This window comes from Symsagittifera roscoffensis, chromosome 7, assembly GCF_963678635.1.
Source record: "Symsagittifera roscoffensis chromosome 7, txSymRosc1.1, whole genome shotgun sequence".
Lineage (NCBI taxonomy): Eukaryota > Metazoa > Xenacoelomorpha > Acoela > Convolutidae > Symsagittifera > Symsagittifera roscoffensis.
In genome coordinates, this window is record NC_087068.1 from 48,393,292 (window position 1) to 48,411,269 (window position 17,978).

General features: G+C 34.2%; 1 protein-coding gene across 1 annotated transcript; it reads right to left on the reverse strand.

The window, feature by feature from the left end:
- Positions 1-7,123: 7,123 nt before the first annotated feature.
- On the reverse strand, positions 7,124-15,975 carry LOC134852059 (uncharacterized). Its single transcript, XM_063868339.1, has 5 exons — positions 15,787-15,975; positions 13,714-14,617; positions 13,267-13,459; positions 12,604-12,826; positions 7,124-7,287 (listed from the first exon to the last, which is right to left on the reverse strand). The coding sequence occupies exons 2-5, from the start codon at positions 14,472-14,474 to the stop codon at positions 7,124-7,126; spliced, it is 1,341 nt and encodes a 446-aa protein (XP_063724409.1). The 5' UTR covers positions 14,475-14,617; positions 15,787-15,975.
- Between the last annotated feature and the right edge of the window lie 2,003 nt (positions 15,976-17,978).

Consider the following 17,978-nt stretch of genomic DNA (forward strand, 5'->3'; position numbering starts at 1 on the left):
CTCCTTTAGCTAGAATGATAACGGGGTTGATAAATGTGTTGCCTTTTGGTTGTTCTTCTTTATTAACTGGTGATATAATGTTGTATTGTTCTAAAATATCGAGTAATCTGTTCACTTTATCATGTAAGTGAATTGGTACTTTACTTGCTCTCTGTTTTTTGAAAACTGCGTCTGGTTTTAACGGGAGATGTAGTGATGAACTGATTTTGCCAACATCAAATTTGGATGTTGCATAGACTGATGAATATTTAATTAGCTGTTTGGCTAACTTTTCGAATTCGTCTTGTGTTATTTGTGAATGTTGGAAGTTAAACATTGTTAAAAATTTCTGTTGATCTGCTGTGTACTTACCTATGTTGAATGTAGGTTTGAAATATGGGGTTTTTGTGAAATAATCCGTATTTCTGTTTTCATTACTTATTATGTTATTTATAGATAATTCTTCATTAAGAATTGTGGATTGACAAATATCTAATAATTGAAGTATATTATTTACGCGATAGGCTTTTTCGTGTATTGGTGATATTGTAGCGTTGGTTTCGCAATAGCCTATAAGTCTTAAAGGTAATGTTACCTGGTAAGGTGTGTTGTTATAGACATGTAAGGAAATAATGTCTGAATTCGAGTTTTTCAAATATTTTATTGAAGAGATTGTGATTTTGAAAAATTTATGAATAGGTTTGAATTCAAAATCTGACATATAAAATTTTTGTTTGTTTTGTTCTTTATCATATTGGTGAACTTGTTTGATGGAAAAATTATAGATGTTTCCTGATAGTGGTTTCAAGTGTTTTCTTTGTTGGTTAAATATCGGGTAAAATTTTGAAAAGAATGGTGGTTGTTTATTTAATCTTTGAAAAAATGTTAAGGATGTGTCTTTTGTTTTTGTATATTTATCTTTGATTAATATTTTACTATTTAAGATGTTAATTGTTGGTATATACTTTGAAATAAATGGTATTCCGATGATATTATGTTTAATATCAGTGATATGGAATATTTGTTTAAATGGCTTATTTAAAATTTTGCTTTGCTCCATTGTTCTGGTGGGGAGGAGAAATAATTGGATTTTTCCGTAGTTTATCAATGTTGATCCTTGTGCTGTTGCTAACTTACTGGAGGTTTCAAGAGGTGTTAGCTTTGGGTGTAAAGTTTTTATTTCATTCCATGTGGGGATGTTTATTATGTTTGATTCTGCTCCTGAATCAATTAAAAAATCAATTTCAAGATCGGGTGGTTGAAATTCTTTATTTCTTGGACTTTCTAAGAGAAATGGTATTGTCCAAATTTTTTCTTTTGGTTGTTCTTTTTGTATATTTTGATAGATGTGGTTTGTGTTCAAGCATTTTGTGTTATTATTTGCAGAGGGTTGATTTGTAGTGTTAATTCTATTTGTTTCTTGTGTCGTTGGAGTGGAATGCGTAGGTTTAGTGTAATAATTTTGAAGAAATTCTGTTTGATTTTCATATATGTGTGATAAAAAAGGTTGTTCATATATTACAGATTCATAGTCATTTTCGACTTTGATCATATTGATGGAGAGAGTGTTTTCAGTGTCGCTTTCTGAATCTGATGATGTACAGTTTATTTGATTGAGTTGTAACGTATCAGTTACTGTGTCATCAATACCTGGAGGGTCTGATGTTGTTTCTGGGTTAGATTGTACTTGATTGATTTGTCTTTGATGTTTAGGTGTACTACTTCTGTGGCGATTATTAGAATTATTATAGTGATTATTATTTCGGTGTGGTGATTGGGAATAATTTCTATAACGATTATTATAACTTGAGTGTCGATTTTGTGAATTATTTCGCGATCTATTTTGATAATTGCTGTTTGGTCTGTTATAGTTTGATCTATTATATGAGTTATTTCTTGATCGGTTGTTTTGATAATATTGATTTCGATTGTTTGAATAACTTCTATTTCGATTATTGGAATAATTTCTATTTCTATTATATGATGAGTTTCGTGATTGATTGTTTGGATAGTATCTGTTTCTTGGTTGGGAATTAGATCTAGAAGCAAACTGTGTTGTGTTTGAATTTGATCTGGAGTAGTTATTTCTACTATTTGGTCTATTGTAGTAAAATTGTGACGAATTTTGTGTGTTTCTTCGTTCTGGCGATCTTCCTCTATAACTTGAGTTATATGGGGATTGATTTCTTGTATAACTTGTATTGTTCGGAAGTGGTTTTCCGGAACTATTGTTGCTGTATACATTTTTGTTTGGTAGATTTTGATCTTTCTTCATATATTGATAGAATGACTTATTTGGTTCTTTGTATTTTTGAGGTTTATTTTGACTATCTTGCTGTTTTTGTCTACATTCAGAAATACTATGTCCGTATCGTCGGCAATAATTACACCATTTTTTGAAAGATGGTTTGCCTTTAAAGTTTGGGTTCTTTTCGTAAATATTGAGTATTTCAGTGATTTTTTCAACGAGGTCTGTGTCTGATTCCTGTATATTATTAATATTAGTGGGAGTCGTTTCAATTCTGTTAACGTATTGTAATTTCAGATTTTCCGTTTCTTCTAGTTTCATCGTGATTTCTGCTTGTTCTAATTTGTCTACTAGTTTTCGAAAATCTAAATCGGGTTCTCGAATTGAAGAAGGATGGGATGCTCTCTTTTTTATTGCTATTTTCCTTAATTGTGGTGTTAAGGTCATCATTAAGATTTCTGTCATCTTTGTATTTTTATAGTCGTGTGTATTTAGTGAATATGCTTTTCGAACTAGTGTTTCGATTCGTACTGCTAATTGCTTGATGGTTTCGTTTGGTAATCTGCGAATTTCATTACATAAAACTCTTTGTTGTTGTTTGTTTCTTTCGGAGTCAAACATTTTTGAAAATTCCTGTGTAAACCTTTTCCAATTTGATTTTATTTCTGGAGGTAATACTGAAAACCATTTTTGGGCTGCGCCATCTAAGGTTGTTTGTATCACCGCTGTGCGTCGATGTATCCAGTTTTGATGTAGTGGCGTATTAATTGGTTCAGGTCCAATGTTTAAAATCAAGTTTGCTGTTACTGCATTTAAATAATCTTCTACAGAGTATTCAGGGTCTGTTCCTGTGAAAACCATTAAAGGTTTGTTTGATGTTATTGATGATCCACCCATAAGGTATGGATTCATTGTCATTTGTAATGATTCTGCTGCATTTGGCATTTGAGAAAAATTTGAAAGTTGGTTTCTTGTTATTTCATGTTGTTGAAGATAATATGGGAGTGGTATTTCATTTTGCATTTGTGTTGGTTGATACGAGTGTGCAATCATTGGATTTTGTTGTTGAATTGGTTGAAAAGATTGTGTATTAATTGGATTTTGTTGCTGAATTGGTTGTTGATGTTGTGTATCTATCGGTTGTGCAGAAAAAATTCTATGATTTGTATGTGGTTTCTGTGCTCCTTGTCCACGATATTCTTGAGTATATGGTGCAAATATATCTGGTTGTAAGAAATCATCATCTGAGGATAAATAATCCATTTGATAAGATGTCTGTTTTTTATTTTTATTTTGTTGAAAAAATGGGTAATTTTCACTGCGATCTTGTGGAGTATTTGTTTGGAAATTTACTGAATTAGATTGGGCCATTGGGTTATCCCAATTTCGAGATCTTGTATATTGGTTAAAATTTCTTCGTGGTTGATAATTTGTTTTTGACGGATGTGTATAATTATAATTATGGTCTGCAAAGTTGTTTCTAGTGAATGTTTTGCGTGTTTTTGGCGGTATTGTCATGGGTCTGTATGTTTGGTAATCCATATGTGAATATTTAGGGGCAACCGAAGGTTTAACGGTTGATTGTAAGGTTACCTGTGTTTGTGAAGGATTTGTATTTCTTGGTGTTGTTAAGTTTGGACGTATTGGTGAAATACTTTGTTGTGTAGTTGTTGTGTGTACAATTTCTTCATTTATGAAGTGTGATGGTGTCTGGATATCTTGTTGAGTAAGATTCCTAGTTCCATTGAGGTTTTCATTGTGTATGACTGTAGAGTTTAAACTATTATTTTGTGTATCGGGCAAAAATGTATTATAGTTTAATGGTGTTGCATCAATGGTTAATGGTATTACTTTTACATAATCTCTTATGTAAGATATCGTACTTATTGCTTGACTTGAGATTGATTGTGGGAAGCTTATAAATGCGGGATGAGACCATTCGGGGTCCCAAACATAGTCTGATTGTTCTGTGATAGCGGTATCATCGTTCGAGTTTTGGGGTCTAAAATTTTTTCTTGCTTGTGCAATTAAATCAATATTGTGTGTGAAATAATCTATTATGAACCATGCCAAAATTTTTTGTAGATCGTGTTTTGTATGTTGTGAAACTTCGTCTTTCGTGAAATTTTCTTTAATGATGTTTAAATAACTAGAGAGTAGTGTGATCTCATGTCGTACTCTTATATGTTTAGATGTTTCTGTCGGTGAGACATTTGTTATTGGGATTTCGTTTTCTAATATCGAGATATAACTATATATTATTGCGAAAACTTCATTGGTGAATATGGAGTTTGCTCTTTGTGAGTTATGATATTGGATGCTTTTTATATATTCTGAAAATACTTTTGAAAATTCTAAATCAAGATCGTCTGTTTGAATTATATATTTACTATGATTATGGTTTGGTGAGGTGAATTCTATGGAGTAGATTCCATACTGTTGTGTTAAGTTACATATATCTTTTAGATAGTGATCTATGATTTGTCTTTTGATTTTTACATCTGGGAACTCTGTTTTACATGGACTTATTCCGGGTTCAAATAAATTTAAGAGTAAATTTTTGCAAAATATATGCTGTCCTCTATCAGTGGTTGCATCTACTATAAAAGGGAAGATTTCATCATCATCTGGGGTTTCGTCACCTGGGGTGTGCGTTGAGCTCATTTTTTCGTTCGATGACTGTTAATATGTAATTATTAATGTGTCGAATTGGTTGATTCCAATTGTATAAATGTACTGGTTTGTGTTTATACTGCTTTTTTATTCTTCTTTTTCCTCTTTTTGATGAATTTGAAGTTGTTTCTGAGTCAGAGAAATATAATTGATCGTGAAGTGGGCAATTTTTATCTATTGATTCTTTTAGTTTGTAAAGTTCGTCTAAACTGTTGGTTTCTGATTCTGAAAATGCGTTTCGGTTTTTTGAAAATCTTTTTCGTGTTATTTGTCTTTGTTTAGTTATTATTTTTCTCTTTAGTGTTTGTCGTTTTGTTCGAATGTATCCAACTGTTTGTGTATGAGGTGTGATTACAAGGTCGTATTTTTTGTTATCTATTTCACAATTGTGTAAAACGATTGTTTGTTTATTTCCTAGGTTTTTAAATGACATAAGGTTTAGGATGACGGATGCAAAGGGTTGTTAAGTTAATTCTAATTACTTAAACTGTTAGTCCTTACGATTTTTTGGTTAGCTTAACCTGGGTCTATTTGTTCAGGGTTGGAGAGAAAAGTATATCTATTCCGGAGAATGATTTTTACTTTCTCGTGACTAGTATAAGCTAAGGTGTTAACTTACTTAACCTTACTTAGGGGTAGTGATTGTGTTCAAGGGTTGGAGAATAGTAAATCGATCCACAAGGTTCAGGTATAATTAGAACGCGAGTAGTTCGTTAGATACTATTTTAAACTTACTAAGTCTAAGATTTATCCTGGGTCTGGTAAGAGGTGGGAGTTAAGTGAAGGATGAATAACCGAAGTTCTTCACTGTTTATCCTAATTTGAATGATTAGTTTTGTTTAAAAATTTCTATTAGTCTTGGGTCTGTAGAAAGGGTTGGATAGTGAATCGACGTTTGAGGTCGTTAGACACTAGTTAAGTGGGTGGGGGAGAACAAAATTGTTCTTTTTGATCCAAGGATAGGCCTTGATGATCAAGTTCGAAATTTAATTAACTAGAAAATGATTTAAGATCCAAGGATAAGCCTTGATGATCTGATTTTAAAATTAAGTGAATTTAAATTTTAATAAAGATTGAAATTTATTGTAAAGAAAAGATTTAGTGTTTTGATGATATTAGTGAGCTTATGAATGCTGTTATGTTTTAGGTGATGAAGCTGGGGCAACAGAATGATTTATGATTACTAACCATTTATTGTCATGCTACTAATTTTTATTTTTGTTTTACAATAAATATTTTTCAAACATGTTTTGTATATTACTGCAGAGTTTAGGAAAACGATCTGAGATCTTTTTATCAATCGTTATTGTATATTAATAATTTTGTTTAGCGCCTGAAATGATTTTGAAGATTAACTTCAAGGTTTTATGTTTGCAAATGAAAATCTAAATTCATTGCCAGTAGTATTCTAAATATAAAAGTTTGTTCTGGTTTTTGCCTAACTATCATATAACTATATGGCAAGTTTCTACTTTGTCGTATGTCGTCTCTGGTTCGAGGTCTTCTTCCAATTCCGGGTAGTTCTGTTATGGTTCGGAATATTGGCTTTGATCTATTGAGTCGTAGAGACATTTCGATTAAATTATTGTCGTATAACATTTTGTAAATGTTTTTGTCTAATTTCTAATCTATTTTGGTTAATTCTAAGCTATTAAGGTCTTGTTCGAGACTTATGGTCGCACCAGATGAGTTAGGACCGATGGGTATAACTCATAGAGTAATTTCGGATAGGGTACACCGTCTGCTCGTCACGCTATCTTATTTTCGGCCGGATAGATTCGTGCAACTTCTTAGTCTAATACCGATCCTAATCTTACTCTTATACTATCTAGTCTCAGGTTGTTTAACTAGTCTCTGCTAGGCTCAATAGATCTAGGGTATACTGGTTTATTGCGGCTGCTGAAGTGCTCGGGAGAGTTCAACTAATTTCTAAGTTAGATTCAAATCTCTCTGGTGCTGAAATTACAAGTAATTTCAGCACTTACAAATAAGTGGGTTGTTAGTTATATGGATCATGATTGGTTAATATTAAATACTTTACATTGGTAAAATATCTAATTTATCCAATCGTAAAATGTAGTTTAGATCAGGTTCCAAAATGTTCATCTCTTCCTAATGCAACGGAAACTTAATATAACACGTGATCATGCTAAATCAGGATCAAATGTAGGTGAAAATGAAAAAAATGGGTAAAAATTGATTTTTCGTAGAGTTGAAACAAATTTATTTTTTAAAAGTGAAAAGTTTTCTAGAAAAAAGCCGGTCCTGGTAAGTCCACGTGACGTTAGAGTACGGCTGGATGAGTTCTGGATCCCAAGGCGACTTCACTTCCAGGAACTGTCCCTCGACTACTGGAAGATCAAGCACAAAACTCTGGTACACATACACTGAAAAAAAAACACCTAAAGTAGATCTGGTTCTCGTAATCTCCTAGTCTTTTAGTCCTGGAAAACTTTATCAAGATCATAGTTAATTATCATAGATATTTCCAAGATCTTGCCAGATCCTGATCCTTTTAGTGAGACTTGGCAATAAACCTAGGATGTCCAAAAATGCGTGGTAAACTCATTTTTGTCTATTCACAATTTAAAATCTTGCCAAGATATCCATGGTGACTTGTTCTTGGAAATCTTGGATTTTACAGCTGTCACTCGTACATCTTTTACTCCTAAGTCATGTGCTAGTATGCTTTGAGTCATATGGTTTTTATAAGAGCCTAGAAGTCAAAAAAGAATGCTAGTATTAGGGGCTCATTTTCCTTTTCCTCCCACCTGCAAATTTTTTAGAGTAAATTTTCTGTTCATGTTTTCGGATTGTTATAAAATTTGGCATATGGACTTATTAGGCCATGACAAACACACTTGGTCTTCATACTCAACCTTGTAAAACCACTCGTTACACCATGAAATTGATGCTTAGGTGAGGTGGGAGGAGGGGGAGGAAAAAGAGCCGTATTGGGACAATGACTCACATTTCCCCAGATGTTCTTTAAAAGTTGGATTAAATTTTCGAAAAAGGAACAAATTATTCTCCTGAACGCGAATTCCTTTTATAGTGAGGTTTTTTGTATCTCGACTTATAGGTTATTTGGACCAGTTAGGGTGCCGAAACTCAATTTAGACTGATTTTTAGTCGGAATAATAAGCCGCGTTTGCTACGCGTTGATACAAAAAAAAAATATTCTGTGATAGAAGCTGGCTTACATAAAAATCCCGAATGGGTTCAATTTAAAAAAATCCAAAATTCAAACCCCACTAAATTCTCAACAGGACTGCTCGTAAATATATTGTAATCCAGGACAAAGCCCTGAGTGTTCCGACTGCCCCTTAATTGGACTCGATTGTATATATTTCTAAAATTTGTCCAAGTGAAAATTTTGGGCAGCCAAATACAAATATATTGTGATATTCGATATTGTGATTTTGTGATATCATGTCGAATTTAAATGACCAAATTTTTTTGCCTTAGTTCAACCTCGAGCGATTATTTTAAACGAGAATTCACGACGCAATGACAATACGCGCATTGAAGCTATTAAATAAAAATCCATTATATTCATCTGTTGATTTTGGCTAGTGACAAGCACACTCGATTATCAATCCATAAGTCCCGGATCGGTATACAATATTGCCAAAATTTCTCTGTAAACGTGGTCTGAACCGAGAAAACTTCGCCACGCATGTATATTCATCAGTTTTTGCAAAAACTGGAACAAAAAGACTGCATGTATATCAGGGCAAATTTGGTCTTGAATAGTTTTCGGTAAATAAAAATTTTGAAAACCTTTTAATTTTGGACAGTATCAAAGATCAAGTGCAAAAACTTGAGTTGCGCAAAAACTATTACGACCGCTTAGCATGTCTCCATTCATTTTGGACATTGTATTGCGGTGTTATTTGTCACGCATAAATACTTTGTGTAACGTTTAAGCATCACAAATATAAAAAAATTATAGTGCGCACAACTTAGTCAAGAGCTTGGTCAAATTGGCAATTTTCAAACCGTCAGATTTTTACCAAAAAAACTTATCGCAGATAAACTATCTCTTTGAATTTCAATTCAAGTAGTCGATATAATCAAACAGGGTAGGATAAAAAAATAGGTAGAAACTATCATTTCGATCGCCAAAATTTCAATGAATAAAAAAATTTTCCGTCACTCGGTTCGAACATCAAAAAAGTTAAATCGAAGAACCAAAAAGCTTTAACAAAATTTTGATACGCAAATTTTCATTTTTCTATCTTTTCACTGAATTTTTGATCAACGAACGGAGTTTTTGGATTTTTGATGGAGTTTTTCAACGTCATCTTAAATAAATTGATGCACTGAGCTCATAAATATTGAAATGTTTCACTCGTAATAAAAGTTGAATTCGGTTGTGAGATTCATACGAAAAACGAGCAAAATTAAAATGGAAATTAACTATTTGCTTATTTTTTTTCAGTCATTGTTACAACTGGTCTTTCCCATTTGGTTTTAAATGAGTTTCACTTCAGAGTTTTCATTGTTAGCTAATAACTTTCAACAATCAAAGTGAGAGCCAAACTCACTTTAGTGCAAAATTAAGCTGTTTATTTTTTCCCATTTTTCGAAGAAAGTGATGGAATAATTGTGTTCTTTTCTTGCTGACAAAATCCACCTTACCTTCATTTTTGACTGAATTTTTTTATCATCTAAGAGAATTTGTTGACTTAAGCTCAGCTTAGAAAAAACTTTTTACATGTTTTGCAAATTTTGTATTTGAAAACTGCAATTTCACCAAACTTAAAAAATTATTACGAGCTATTTAAATGATTTTCTGATCTAATTTGTCCAAATAAATCATTATTAAACGATAAAAAATCCAATGTTGTTGGTGAATGACAAGGAAACGGGTCTGCTCTAGACAACAATTTTTTAAGCAAAACTTGAAACGTTTTTCTGCAGAGAAACTTAACAAATTAGGCAGTGAAAAAATAAATGTTTCACCATTTGCTTGCCCCGAAATCGAACGAAATTGAGATAAATTGTTGTAATAGTGGTCAAAACTTTGGTGAACAATTTCTTTTTGTTTCGCCGCCTAGTAGTTTCGGTTTTGTTCGCATTACTGTTTCTCAGAAATTTCTGTTAATCTCAGTGTCTAGAGCAGAAACGTCTCCTTTTCATTTATCAAATTATTTTCAAAAGTACAAAATAAACGTGTTCTAAAAATGGTCGACAAAAATTTACAGAATCTCCGTGGAAAAATTCTTAAGTCCGTGCTTGTGTGCTGATGGGAACTTAGTTTCGCTGTGCTGAATTTCTACTGTGCCGATTTGAGTCTCTGAAATATATGTTTGCATGCTTTTCACATTGAGTTCGACTTGAGGTGTACGACATGAGCTGTTGAGCTGTTCGACTTATGTTTCGACCGAACTCGGTCGAACACACGGATGTTGCTCAAACCAGAACCCGTCGTCGACAACAGCCCTTTCGGTCTAGTACTATTTCGAAACGTACAATAGTCGAAAACACCGTCGAAATGTAACCTAATACTATTTCGATTCATGGTCGACAACAAAGTCGAAATGCAAGTATGGTCGAAACATAATCGAGTTCAAAGTCAAACACAAAGTGTTGGTCAAAACTTGGTCGAACACAGTCAAACCTAGTTAAGCTCAAGAAATGGGGCGCACATGATCTTCGACAAAAGTCCGAGCTGCGATTTTTTGTCAAAAAGGTAACAACTATTGAAGCTTCCATGTACTAAAAAAAATTCAGATTTTTGACACATCCAAACTGAAATACCTGATGGATAAAAAAATGAAAAGATTTCAATTTATTTTAGTAGTTGGTATTTAAAAAAATCCAGGTTGATCAACTTTTGAATAGCCTAAATTCTACAGACTGTGAAAAATATTCGGTCAAAACAGCCTGTTTGGGTCGAGTCGGTCGAAACATAGCACGCTTGGGTCTAACATAGTCAAACACATTTTTGCTAAAGTCGGTCGAAGCATAGCTCCTTTTGTCAAGCTGGTCAAAACATAACTCGAATACCTCAATCCGAGTTTTCCGCGAGGAAGTTTTAAGTACCTATCTATTCTCGCCGAGTGTTTATAAAAAAACTCAAGATCATTTGTTTAATTTGGAAAGTCATGAATAGTGCAAATGGTGAAGACCTAAAGTGAGTGAGCATCCCAATCAGTTGTATTTGTATCATGGCGGCATATTAGCCTATACAGGTAGACCTAGGTTAACTATGATATAAAAAACTTGGTTCCAAGAACAGACAATATGATTATTATCCAAAAAAAAACAACTTGGAAGAACGCTACAAATTTACGATAGCCCTTTCCCACTAAAATATCCAACATAATCAAAACAATACCCATAAAAACTTTTTGAGGCAAAATATACTCGGGTTTGGGCGATTTGCCCGCATATCAAATTTTGATGCAGTCAGACATAAACCAGAAACTCCTCAAGTCAATTTCCGGTAAAAAAAAAGAAACGGAAAAAAGTAGAAACGGAAAAAAGTAGAAACGGAAAAAAGTAGAAACGGAAAAAAGTAGAAACGGAAAAAAGTAGAAACGGAAAAAAGTTGTAACGGAAAAAGTTGAAACGGAAAAAAGTAGAAACGGAAAAAAGTAGAAACGGAAAAAATAGAAACGGAAAAAAGTAGAAACGCAAAAAAAAGAAACGGAAAAAAGTTGAAACGGAAAAAATTAGAAATGGAAAAAAGTAGGAACGGAAAAAAGTTGAAACGGAAAAAAGTAGAAACGGAAAAAAGTAGAAACGGAAAAAATAGAAACGGAAAAAAGTAGAAACGCAAAAAAAAAGAAACGGAAAAAAGTTGAAACGGAAAAAATTAGAAATGGAAAAAAGTAGGAACGGAAAAAAATAGAAATGGAAAAAATTAGAAACGGAAAAAAGTAGAAACGGAAAAAATTAGAAATGGAAAAAGTAGGAACGGAAAAAATTAGAAAGGGAAAAAAGTAGGAACGGAAAAAATAAGAAATGAAAAAAAGTAGGAACGGAAAAAAGTTGAAACGGAAAAAAGTAGAAACGGAAAAAAGTAGAAACGGAAAAAAACAGAAACGGAAAAAAGTAGAAACGGAAAAAAGTAGAAACGGAAAAAAGTAGAAACGGAAAAAACTAGAAATGGAAAAAAGTAGGAACGGAAAAAATAAGAAATGGAAAAAATTAGAAACGGAAAAAAGTAGAAACGGAAAAATTAGAAATGGAAAAAAGTAGGAACGGAAAAAAGTAGGAACGGAAAAAATAAGAAATTAAAAAAATTAGAAATGGAAAAAAGTAGAAACGGAAAAAAATTGAAACGGAAAAAAGTAGAAACGGAAAAAAGTAGAAATGGAAAAAAGTAGGAACGGAAAAAATAAGAAATGAAAAAAAAGTAGGAACGGAAAAAAGTTGAAACGGAAAAAAGTAGAAACGGAAAAAAAACAGAAACGGAAAAAAGTAGAAACGGAAAAAAGTAGAAACGGAAAAAATTAGAAATGGAAAAAAGTAGAAACGGAAAAAAGTAGAAACGGAAAAAAGTAGAAACGGAAAAAAATAGAAACGGAAAAAATTTGAAATGGAAAAAAGTAGGAACGGAAAAAAGTTGAAAAAAAAAAATAAACACGGAAAAAAGTAGAAAAGGAAAAAAGTAGAAACGGAAAAAAAGTAGAAACGGAAAAAAAAAGAAACGGAAAAAAGTGGAAACGGAAAACGTCGAAATAGCAAACCTGCGAACCCGTCCGCCTCGTTCATCCCATCATTCATTGCGAGAGTGAGTTGGTTACTTCCAAATACGGTCACTTCATTTAACTCCATCGAGGTCACATCTCCTTCAGCCGTCGAGACTTCAACCCTCACTTCCGGTGACGTTACTGCTTGAACTGACACAATTAAGAAGTTTCTAGAAGAAGTCGTGGCTATGGTCCACTGACAGGATCTTCCGTCGATCGACTATAAAAATTTTAAATGATTTTTATTCTTACAAACATTTTATCACATAACAGAACTACTGCGGCTTCATTTGTTTGGAGCTATTTTTGAGCTATCACCAATTCAAAAGTCTTGTCTTCATGACAGGTCAAGATTAATGCTGAATAATTATGGATAATTTCATCAAAAATTATTAATTACAACTTTATATGCCCATTTGAATCCAATTTTGCATGCCATCTACTCGTGGAATCCTCATTTGGCAGAAAAACCGAATGACAGAAAGTCAAATTAGCATATCCGAATTCAAGTTTTTGAAAATCTGAAAAGAAGTCCTGGTATTCAAGTCTGTTCTTTTTACTATTTAAAAACATTTGATTAGTTGGAAGCTTTCTGCCATTCAGGTTCGCTCTGCCGTCTTAATGCTCCCCCTTCTTCCTTTGACTGACATACCGACTTACTTGATTGTGTCCGACAGCTGAGGTGAAGTCCCCCTCGGAAGGAGTGAATATCAGCTCATCCAGGTGGAGACCCGGAACGACAGTGTTATTACACACAGTCTGCCTCGCGAACACCGCCTGAGTGGAGGATATCAGGGATGTGGTGTTTTCCAGGGGCCACAAGTCACAGGGACACTTCATGCTGACGTAGGTTCTAAGAAGACACTAATATCAACGATGTGCAGGTTACTTCAAAAACGCAAAATTGGCAACAATGGTCGTTTGTTGCGCAAGTAGCCCAGAAAATTGTGTTAACATTTAGTTAACGCACATTCAAAATTTGAGGGAAAAAAATCAGTAATAATCCAAAAAAAAAACACATTTTGTTTTTCACATTTTTCTAAAAGCGCCATTGTATAATTATTTTGAGGGGGAGCGCTCGTTACGTTGGTGTTGCTTATAACTCACTTGATGTCTTCAAAGTAAAACTCTGAATCATCGCTTTCAAAACTATGTCTCATCAATTGACCCATAAAGCCAACATCTCTGGACTTGATTTCAAACTGGACAAAGAATGGACTGGAAAGCGAACTGGATCTGAACTGGTTCACTCGATTGGACCACTCTATAGTAGTTTCTCTCGGATAAGTTTGAACAGTCGAACTTGCGATAAACCGATATTGCAACCCGAACGGCTGCGTTTCGTTCCCGTTATTCGGGAGATCAGTTTGAAGCGTGAATTCCGAGAAATAGAAAACCGAATAGTTAGAAACGAGACTAGACCCAGAGGAACCAATTGTTATTGTTTTTGTTTCCAAGTTGACGTCAAAATTGTAATTTACTATAGTAGAATTATCGAATTCAATGACAACGGCAACTAGATTGTTAGACTCCGAACGAATTGTGTAAACGCAAAAATCCAACGGCAAAATATCTTCAGGAACATTTGCGGGGTGTTCCGGCGAGAATACAAAACCCGAGTCCAACTGAAAATCGTAGTCGCAAATTTGTTCATAATTAACAACCGCGCCACTTGGAGTGTTTGTAGTGTTGATAAATGTTACGTAAAGTATGTTCGTCCAAGATGAAGTAACGAAAAAGGAATGTTCCGCACAAGCTGATTTGATTTGACCCGAGTTTTCTTCTTCATACTGAACCGAGAAGTTGTTGCAATTCATGTTGTCGTTGTAAGGCGAATCATTTATGGCGAATGAAGCGTTTATTTTCATCCATCGATAAGGAATTATTGACCAATCAAAAAGCGATGCATTTGCAAAATCGAGATTGATGATGTATAATTGAGGCGTAGTGATGGAGATTTCCGGCGAGCAGAAGAATCCCTGTTTTCCTCGAAGCTCTGTGAAACCATTCTCTAGAAGAAAAAATTTGTTCATCAAATCTACAAGATTTAATCTGGTTATACACGAGGGAAAGGACCAACACTCCAGTTGTTCTGCTGTTTATCAAAAACAAAACTACTTTTGTGAACCCTGATTAAAACCTATGTGCAACTTTTTTGACTAATTTTCAGGCTAGGAAAGATTTTTTTTTGAGAAAATGCAACATCAAGTCCTTGTAGAGTTTCTGAGAAATTGATTCTAATTTACTTATGAACTTGACTTAAAGCAGTTGTCATGTACCTTCGTGTGGTTCTAAGAATAAGCGATACTCAATAACAATGTCAGCTTCGCCTGAAAACTCCAATTCAATGTTTTCAAAATTGAGCAAAATAATCTCGAACAAATCATTATTCCGAAACTAAATTGGCTTTCATCAGTAAAGGACATTATCTGCGATGGCTGTGGTATAAGATAGCTATATTATCACTGTTTAAGCTATTTATAATAAATGTTTATAACTGCTAGTTGAGAAAAACTGAAGCTTTAATTCAAAGCCGGGCGAAATTTTGTGGAAAATTTTCGAGTTTATTGGTATGCCTTTGTTCAAAAAAAACCAAAAAAATCGGTTTCGATTGTACCGAATGATTGTGTAAAGTAGTTTTGACTAGCCGTCTGATAAGTCAAACAAAATATTCGAGAAAAATAAGTGAAAACAAAAAATGAGGTATTGATTCTAGTCAATTTTAGGCAAGGAAAATTAAAAAACCAAAATTTCACATGAAGATGCTAGCATGAAAAAACAACACTGGTGTTTCGAAGTCTCGATGTTTTCATCAATTCTCATTAAAGACTAGCTTTTGTGGAAAAAAAAAAACATTTTTCCCGCAGATGAAAAAAAAACAAACAACTTCATCTGAACTAGCACCAGTGTTTTGCTTGGTTTTTAAATCCATTTGCACAATACTTAGCTTTTTTGTGTTTAAGTCTTCAGACATTTAGGAATGGGCCTGTATACCTAGTTTTTTTGTGCAAAATTTTTTTTAAAAAATGGACCCTAAGAATCTTCCATACTAGCTTTAAATTTTTCTGAAACAATCAAAACTATATTAGTGAAATTACACTATCAAACGCTTGAGATTCCTCTCGTTTCACAAAATTTTTTAAAATGATCTTTACTTGCACAAATTTGAGAAAAACTGACCGTTGACTGGAAAGTAGAACCTGTAGTCAATATCCACGTCAATATTCGTGCCGACTGAAGTGACGAACTGAATGTTGGCGTTTATGGAGCTGGTGACGAATACTTCGTAGGGTGCGGACTGTTCCAACGTGGTAGTATTGCCATCGGGACTCACCACCAAATGGGAAGGAGTGGGAAGGGTAAGCAAACTGTATGCAAGCGATGGGATCAATCAAGTCTTAGATTTTAAGCGCATCAAAAATTAACATCATAACTCCCTAAATTGGTCGAGCTTTTTCTTGATAATCACGCTTCCAACTTTTTCTTGACAATTAAATTGATGATCATACTTAGTGATCCCTCGAAGCAAATCTTGCTTTGACAAAAAATGCGAGGCATGCAATATTTAGGACTAGCGTTTTACCCAAGCTATATAAAATTGTATGACCAGAAAAAAGTACAGAAACACAAAAACGCTAGTTAGTTTTAGTTAGGTTTCATGATTGTTTTTGTTTTCCAAGCATTTTTTTTGTTTACCAAAACTTAAAGGTTTGCCTTTCAGCTCGAGCTTTTCACCTTTCTGATAACAGCATGTTCAACAAAGCAGTTACATTTCATTTTTTAACATCCATTCTGACTTCAATAAGTTTAAGTACGTTCGCTTCCTAAAATGCAACATTTGCTTGCAATTTCTCCGATCGAGGTTTCGACTTAGTTTCGACCGAAATGACCGAAATTTAGTCCAATAGTTCGGGGCTATACTTATCTTTGGACACCCCAACACACAAATCATGGGTTGACAAAATGGAAAAGCTTAAATGACTATTTTGTGTCTGAAAATGTGTTTTATGGTAAATTTGGGAGGCTAGAAAAAACAAAAATATAAATTTATATAATCATTGCACAATCATAACCAGTGGCCTGCGCAGACATTTGGGGGGGGGGGGGGGGGGGTGGCGGCGGTTTTTTAAATGATTTTGATTTTCATTTTCCGAGCTCTCTGAAAATACATACGGACCCTATTTTGTCGAAAAAAAGTTTTTTCTGCGCCCAGGGCAAATGTTTTAAAAGTAAGGCCAAAAAAGGCGTTTCTAGGCACTTTTGGAAAACTTTGGCCAAAAAAATTGCGTTTTTTCGGCGCGTGCTCCCCCTCCAAATTAGTCATATTGACGCCAAAGGAAAAAATAAGTCATATTGGCGCCTTTAGAAATCTTTTGAGGTTGGCTGGATGACGTAAAAATATACCAAATATACCCCCTCCCTCGGAACGCTATTGTTCATAACACTAATCGACATACTTCCTAAATTCATCCTAGCAGCGTCTCTTTGATTGATTGATCCCTGTATGAGTCATCATTTGCATCGGCTATGAACGTCGAATAAAGATTAGCCAGAGGTGTAAAGGACAGTTTAAGCGCGAAGCCAGGCGAGTTCTCAACTACAGCAGTACGGTTGAAAAACACTTGGCCATTGGCGCCCGCACCGTCCACCACCATCTGAGAGGGTCCCACGTGTTGGGATCCAACTGGACCCGAAAACTCAAAAGCAGGCTGACTGCTGCCAAAACTAAATGCAAAAACTAATAGAAATAAAAGGATTCGGAAGTTTAATTTGGAGTATAAAACTAAAAAATTTGGAATCGAAGTCAAAAATGATAGCATATTTTTAGAATTGAATTATTTAAAACTGCTATATGGTCGCCTGTGAAGCTGCTATATGTTTGTTTGCTTAATTCGATCGGTTAAAAATGGAAAGCAAAACAGAGTTTCAAAAAGTGTCACAGTATCGCTGCCAACAATGTCTTTGAACCGGCAAAATTCAAGCCAAGTTTTTACCTCTTGTTTACAAATTGTGGAAAAATGTCAAAAAATGTAACTAAAAATAAATTTGCTTCAAATCAAGCCAAAAATCATGGACGCAGTAATTGGATCTGAATATCCAAACAATGAGAACGAACTCGAAGGATGATTCAAAAAATAAAAAACGCCTTGCTGAAAAAACCTTGCGCAAAAAATTTCCAAAATGGCCGAGTGGAAATGTAGATCATGAAGAAGTGTCTTCCAGAATTTTCAATCAAAGTATAAAACTTTGAACCAGGGGCGGATTTAGGGGGAGGGGCGGACGCTTTTTCCTCCTCAGAGATTCGACCCCCTGCCGACCCAAAGGGTCCCCCCTTTGAACTATTTTTAGATATCAAATTTTGGCTGACGGAC